The sequence below is a fragment of the Ornithorhynchus anatinus genome, chromosome 8 (genome assembly GCF_004115215.2).
Source record: "Ornithorhynchus anatinus isolate Pmale09 chromosome 8, mOrnAna1.pri.v4, whole genome shotgun sequence".
Lineage (NCBI taxonomy): Eukaryota > Metazoa > Chordata > Mammalia > Monotremata > Ornithorhynchidae > Ornithorhynchus > Ornithorhynchus anatinus.
In genome coordinates, this window is record NC_041735.1 from 38,051,453 (window position 1) to 38,058,984 (window position 7,532).

A 7,532-nucleotide genomic window follows, 5' to 3' on the forward strand; every position below is an offset into this window, starting at 1 on the left:
GTTCAGTTTTTCTCCCCTTCCCTTCTCTTTTCTCCCCACCCTTCCCCTTCCCTTTCTATTCTCCTTCACTCCCCGTTTCCCTTTAACCTCCCCCTCTTTTCATCCTCTCTTCTACCCCCTGTTCCTCATCCCCCCACTCTGGTCCATAGGACTTGGGTTTGTTTTTTTTTAATGCTATTTGTTAAGCACTTACTATGTGCCAGGCACTGTACTAAGCAGTGGGGTAGCTACAAGTTAGATAGTTTGGACACAGTCCATGTCCCATTGTGGAGCTCAGTCTTAATCCCCATTTTAAAGATGAAGGTAACTGAGGCACAGAAAAGTTAAGTGACTGGCCCAAGGTCACAGCATAGCCATGTGGCAGAGCCAGGATTAGAACCCAGGTCCTCCGACTCCCAGGTCCGGGCTCTTTCTACAAGGCCATGCTCATTTCTTGCCCTGTCTCTGCTGCTTTCGCTTGGATTTCTGCTCCTGTCTCCTCTTATGGGTTTCTCCTTCGGTCTACTTTCCTATCCTCACAAACTAGGGTGGTGGATGGAGTCAGGAGTGGATAACACAAAGATCTGGAGAAACGGGAAAATAGAAAATGAGAGATATTTTAGGGAAATAATCTTAAACTCACAATACAGTGTTTCTGTATTTTTAATCTCAAACTAGCTTGTTCCAATTCATTGCTAATAAAACAAGGGTTATTTTGTTCCAGCGACTGGGAGTTCTTCATGTGGGGCAAAGGATCGAAGAACAAGCTGAATTTGAGAAAATTTACAAAAATGGTTCGTCATTTCTTTAATCAAAGTGAAATTAACTATTTTGAAACAAAATACAGTGTTTAACATTTGGGCTTCTTTTAATCTCTCTCTTTTCTAGCGTGGGCTGACAATGCAAATGCTTGTGCCAAACAGTATGCCGGAACTGGTGCCTTAAAGACGGATTATACGAGGCAAGTTAAGGCGCTCAAATCTCCTTCCGTATCAGTGACAGAAATGCATTTTTCTGGGTTGACATATATCCAGATTCATTAGAGTTTCTCCTTTGAATAAGAAAATGACAATTCATGTGTAACAATGGACATCAGAATCTAGGAAAGCAAAAAAATTGATTGCATTGCTAGGAGAATGATGAAACACTGAATTAAGTTGACCTTCATCCTTTAGAGCAAGCTGTCAGGGAATTTCGAGTTGTTGTTTTCCTTCCTGCCCTCCTTTCCTTTCTGATTGGCACTAACTTGTTCTCACGTAAAGTCTATTCATCTCTATTCTCCACATGCTCTGTCCCCGACCGGATAACCCAAACCGGGAATAGACCCAAACCCAAGTAGGGTCAGGTAGAGAGGAGAACTGATGTGAACTGCCTGGGCTTTAGGGAGTTGGTGAGTAGCGGGGGAGGTGGCCATAAGAGTGATGTTCCCTCACAATTGCTGAGAGATTTCCCCTGTGGAAAGCCTCAGCATAATTAGATGAGGGTTTGTTTTTTTTCCAGTTTTGATAGCCCCAGATCAGACTCAGAATCTCAAGCCGCTTGATGCGAAACGGAACTTGGAGAGAGCTTAAATCTCAACTGGGGCTTTTAACTTTTCACAGAACGGGGAAGAGGACACAGTGGGGTCTGGTAATGGATGGCTGGAACTCCCTAGTCCGCTATTACAAGAACAACTTTTCTGATGGTTTTAGACAAGTAAGTGGTGTCTTGGCATGTTGCTGATTATGTAGGCTATAATAGTAATAACTGGAGTATTCGTTAAGCACCGTTCTAAGTGCTGGGATAGGTACACCTCTCCCTGTCCCACATGGGGCTCACAGCCTAAGCAGGAGGGAGAACGGGTATTTAATCCTCATTTTACAGATGCGGAAACTGAGGCACAGAGAAGTTGTGACTTGCCCAAGGTTCACACAGAAGGTTCACTTAGTACAGTGCCTGGCACATAGTAAGTGCTTAAGGTTCCAGCATTAGAACCCAGGTCCTCTGACTCCCAGGTCCGGGCTCTAGGCCATGCTGTCCCTTGGTGCTCAACAAATCAGTCATATTTTGAACTGGGGCAGGGAGCTCCTCGTGCCATTGCATTCCGTTCCCTGGTTGTGCATTGGGGAGTAGGCTAAAGGGGCCATTGGCCTCTTTGAATCGCCAGCTGAAAGGGCCGTGGGGCCGTGCTGGAAGGGGAAGACTCAGCTAGCTGCTCTGGGGCCTTTTAAATTGTTGCTTTAAGCAGACAGAACTGAGGGTGCTCGGTGTCTCTGGGGTTCAGGATGGTGGCTCCTGATAAGGGAAGGGTGGACAGCAGAGGGAGAGATCAGGCTCCCGACACCCCAGTTGTAGAACTGGAACTAACTACCTCATATATCTTTTCAGCAGAAAGTTCAGTTCACTGTTTTAACGTTTGTCTCCATTCTAGGATTCCATAGATTTATTCCTTGGAAACTACTCAGTGGATGAAGTAGATTCTCTCAGCCCCCTACATATCCAGAAAGATTGGAAGTTCCTGGCTGTAAGGAAATTTATTTTTTTTAAAGACATACTTATGAAACTTTTTTTATGGTATTTGTTAAACACTTACTATATGCCAGACACTGTACTAAGTGCTGGGGTAGATACAAGCTGATGTGGGTGGACACAATCCATGTCCCACTTGGGGCTCACAGTCTTAAACCCCATTTTACAGATAAGGTAACTGAGGTCCTGAAAAGTTAAGTGACTTCCCCAAGGCCACACAGCAGACAAGTGGTAGAGCCGGGGTTAGAACCCAAGTCCTCTGACTCCTGGGTCCATGATCTAACCACTAGACAATGTTGCTTCTCCTGTAATGCAAGTCTCCAAGGCTGAGAACATAAAATGCCACTCAAACTGTCTTGCTGTCTTGGAAATGAAAGAGGAGAGAGCAATATTAATTTTTTTGCCCCATTATTTTTCCCTCCATTGTGTGGATGGATAATTCTTACCCCAATTCTTTTCCTGCTGGCTTTAGGCCAGAAATTTGAGAGTTGATGTCTTTTGGAAAGGAGCTGGAGCCTGAGACAAGGGTTGGTCTACAAATTATAGAGACTTTCTCACTTCTCTAGCTGAAAGTGTTTATTCTTATTTATGACCATGCTATTCAGGCAAAGCACAATATTAAGGAAACTTAACCCTTCTGTTCCTGGCAGTCAGATCCTTGAAAGAGTAGATGGTAACTTTTTCACCACTTGGAATAAATGGCTGCGATCATTCAGAGACCTGTGCTTCTTGAGCAGGCGTGGTGTGACCATAGAAGCTTAAGCATTGAGTAATCAAATATCATCTTTAAAAAGCAAAGCAACCCCTCCAAATCCTTAGTGGTCAAGGTTTAGAATCTTAGGTGGCAGTCACTGACTGTCTTTAAAAGACAGATGCTAGACTACAGGAGACCTTACATCAAAGTGGGCAAAAAAAAAAAATAGCAACTAGGTTCTGACTTTTAATAGTATTTGTTAAGTGCTCACTATGTGCCAAGTCAGTCGAGTTGAACACAGTTCATGTGTTTACAGTCTTAATCCCCATTTTACAGAAGAGGTAACTAAGGCCTAGTGAAGTGACTTGTCCAAAGTCAGACAACACACAGGAGGCAGAGTGGGGATCAGAACCCAGGTCTTCGGACTCTCAGGCCCATGCTCTTTCCAGTAGGTCACGTTGCTTCTCTTTGTATAAGGGGGTTGGGGTGCAGTGTAACACCGCATGCGATTGCATGTATCCTGATTCTGTTTTATTTTCTCCAGTTGCCCATTATTATGGTGGTTGCCTTCTCAATGTGCATTATCTGTTTGCTTATGGCCGGTAAGTGTCTGATTTTATCTAATTTGAAATGACAAGGACTTTACCACCCATTGACACTTTTTCTCCCCCAAATCTCCTGCTCTAGTCAAATTGCAAGTTTAAAATGCATCCAGAGAGGAAACATGACTTGCTTGTTCTGTCTAGCATTTGCTGCATATCACATATATGAGGGGTAGAAATTACTTGGTGGTAGAGGAGTGTGGTGTCAGACACTTTGCAAATCTTTTTAGATGAAGGGTGTTTGATGAGTACAATATATGTTATCCATGTGTTAGCACGAATTTCAGATCGGTACAAAACCCAGACACTCTTTCTTCCCGAAATCGGATCTGCAGAGGAAAAGATATTTGCAGTTTGCTTTAGAGGGCCATACCTTTTGTAGTAATGGTATTTACTAAGTGCTTACTGCGTACAGATCACTACTAGGTGCTGGGAAAGAATACACAGGTAGGAATTAGACATGCTCCTGTCCCTCGAAAATCTTTAATGAAATAGGTTTTGGTTGCTGACAGATTGGGTTGAAAATTATTTGCCAATTTAGGGGGATATGATCACAAGAGCTACTGTACTCTAACTTTGGTATACATTAGGAAGCATTAGGAAACAGTGTAGCAGTCGTATGAAAATGTGGAAATGACAAGACAGGAAATCAGGGTTTTCTTTCTCTCTCTTCCCCCAGCTGGCTTCTAGCCTTTTTGTCAGTGTGCATCTGTTGTAACATGAAGAGAAAACAAAATCGATAAAACTCGGGTTCTGTTTATAATCTGGGATCAATATCGTGTGCCTCCACCACGTTGGCCAATGATTTGTCTTCTCTTTCCAGTAGAGCAGTTGCACACTGAGTTGCCACTGAGTTAAAATAATGTGCAGAACTTCCGCTGACTTCCAGATGTGCTGTTTACAAGGTGATGTCCGTAGAGAGATCACCAGTGGCAGTAAGCATTTAAACACATACACTGTGCAACTTCCCTGGCACTGGTCACTCTAGATCCTTGGGTAGATTGCATGCAGCTTCCAGCAATAGAGCTATGAATTCAGATTATGATAGTTTAAAATGATGGCATACATTCCCAAAGGAGCAGTGTTGCGTGTTATATGATGAAGTGTTGTTGTTTTTTTGTTCATTTGTGTTTTAGTGATGTGTGTTGGGTGCTTATTGTGTGTCTAAGCACTGGAGTAGGTACAGGTCAATCAGGACAGAAATAGCTCCTGCCCCAGGTGGAGCTCACAGTCTCAATAGGATGGAGAGAACAAGTATCGAATCTCCATTTTACCACTGCGGAAACTGAGGCACAGAAACTTGGCCAAGGTCAGACAGCAAGCAGTTGGCAAAGTGGGAATTCAAACCCAGGTCCTCTGACTCCAAGGCCCATGCTCTTTTCACTAAGTCATGCTGCTTCCCTAAGAGAGTTGATTAAAGAGAAGTTGATTACTTGGGTCTGTAGTCATTTCCTCTGAGCATGCTACTGTACTTGCTGACCGTACCGTTAAATTCAGCGTACTCACTGTAAATGGACTTTCTTTTCATTTTATTTCTTATTTAAACAGGTGACACTTGGACAGAGACATTGGCCTATGTGCTTTTCTGGGGAACGGCGAGCATTGGAACATTTTTAATCATCCTTTACAATGGCAAGGATTTTGTCGATGCCCCAAAGCTGGTCCAGAAAGAAAAGATAGACTGAATTTGTACGTGTGGAAAGTGGCTTGGCTTGGAAGACTCCCCGAGGCAAACCTGGAGTCTCTACTGACCCGCTTTCCACACCAACTGATCGTCTTTTTAGCTTTCATCTCTAGAAAAATCAAATCCTTTAACTTTATTCAGCGGTTGTGTCTTGCAATTGAGACCTGGTTTGGCAGCCTTATTTATACTGATCTTTAAAATCACTGCATCATCTGGGGAGCTTGCGCTTCAAATAAGAACAGTCCAGGTCCAAGCCCAAGTGTCCAAGCCCAAGTGTCCGTATTGATTATGGAAGGAGTTCCTGGTTAAAAAGCCTGTGTGGACCGCACATTTGGTCACTCAGTTTCAACCCTGCTAGGTGGAATCGATTCATTTTAATGGGATAGTTCTGTGACTTTATTCTCTCTCAATTTACCCAACTGATGCAGTGTTTGTTATGTCAACGAAACTGAACTTCCTTTCATGAGTTGAAATAGCAAAGTTATTTTTCTAGCTAGGCTTCATTATTGTCATCTCAGAAGCATCACTGTGTAGCAAGATCTTTGGGCAAACTTTTTGTGGCCTTCTGTCCAGTTGAGAGTGCTGTTAATTCCTCCATCGGTGATGATGGAAATATCCTAAGTCTTCATTTAGTAGGCTGCTACGTTATTTTACGAATTAAATGGAGGGAGGAAAGGAGACATATTGGTGAATGCTTCTGCAGTTTCACTTGTGCTGCTTCCTCCTTGGGCTCTTTGGGTGACCCTTTTTTAGAGCAATCAGACCGGTGGTTTTTGTTGTTTTTTTTTAAAAAAAAGGTTTAGATGAAATCAAAGAATGTAGAATCTGTTTCTTTTTGGTATCCCTCGCTTTTGCTAAAGGTCCAGACAAAGACCTACTGTATCTTAAGAATGGTCACCGAGGAGAAATTTGCAGTCGATGTTTGGCTGAGTTGTGTCCTGCACCTTCTTCCTAGGGGGATCTCCTGGGATCATACGTGTGGGAGGAACAAATACGAAATTCCGTATTTGCACTTGGGGGAAGTCACATGTTCCGATTCCATGCATGGTGTGGCGGTTAACACTCTTTAGAAGAAAACTCTGCTGCACAAGTCATTTCTGCTGGCCATTCATAAATATGTCTCTAATTTAGTTGCTTCCAAGCTGGGATAGTTCTCCTAATCAAGGACCAACTTTCAGCCTTTCTGATTTGCTGCGTAAAAGCAAATGTCAAGTCTGTTTTAGAAGCTGTGCCTAGTTTTACTAGTTCTTGTAAGTACAGCTGTATATTCAGAGTGCAAATTATAGAGGTCAAATATTAGGAAAAATGTTGGATAGTAGTACAGCCTATCACCATTAAAAATAGAATTCCTTTAAACGCTGCTACGGTATTTCACTGTCGTGCTAGAAAAGACGTATAGCTCTCCCTCCTCCTTACCCTCAGTAGAGATGGTTCTTTGTAACCGTGAATGTTTGGGAGAGCCTTTTTGTTTCCTCATTATCTTGGTAAGCACTAAAAAACAAGGAGGCACTGCCACTTGCTGTTTGCTGTTTCCCTTTTAGGAAAGGGAAGGCAATAACAATTGACAGATCCCCGCAGCTTAATGGAAACGAATCATCAAAGCTCATGATGGGTAAGAGATAGTAGAACTACATATTCTGGAAGTGTAAATAAATGTCATTTGCTTGGAAAATTGATGGAGTTTTGAAACCCCGCTCATGTCCACTCTAGTTCATAATCTAAATGCTTTTGTGCATTTCTCAGCGAGAGCTTGTTTCTACGACAACAACAGACCTAAACTGCTACTATGGCCGCTTTGCAAGAACTGAATTAAGTAGATGCTAGAGTAGGTATATTTCAAAAATCTCCGCGATGGCTTTATTTCTAAATTCACATACTGTATGCCCATAAATGACAATAAACTTCAATCTCTTTTCTAACTGCCGGCATTGTTTTCCTGTACTTGACCGTGAAAGGTTGCATCGCGTTTGTGTAATGATAGCTGGACCTGGCCGGGTATTCGAAAATTATCTTTTCTCTCGAAAGGTCATTTTAGACTCTCAATTTTTCCAGAAACGGGCTCGAC

General features: G+C 42.7%; 1 protein-coding gene across 3 annotated transcripts in view; it reads left to right on the forward strand.

Moving 5' to 3' along the window:
- The window catches only part of SACM1L (SAC1 like phosphatidylinositide phosphatase), a 48,298-nt gene extending 40,912 nt beyond the window's left edge, over window positions 1–7,386 (forward strand). For all 3 annotated transcript variants that reach the window (XM_016227140.3, XM_016227141.3, XM_039912859.1), the window contains exons 15-20: window positions 704–773; window positions 868–940; window positions 1,581–1,674; window positions 2,390–2,482; window positions 3,726–3,783; window positions 5,332–7,386. In XM_016227140.3, the coding sequence (XP_016082626.2) occupies window positions 704–773; window positions 868–940; window positions 1,581–1,674; window positions 2,390–2,482; window positions 3,726–3,783; window positions 5,332–5,468 (525 nt within the window). In that variant the 3' untranslated portion in view covers window positions 5,469–7,386. The remainder of the gene's footprint in view (window positions 1–703; window positions 774–867; window positions 941–1,580; window positions 1,675–2,389; window positions 2,483–3,725; window positions 3,784–5,331) is intronic.
- The last annotated feature ends 146 nt before the right edge of the window (window positions 7,387–7,532 follow it).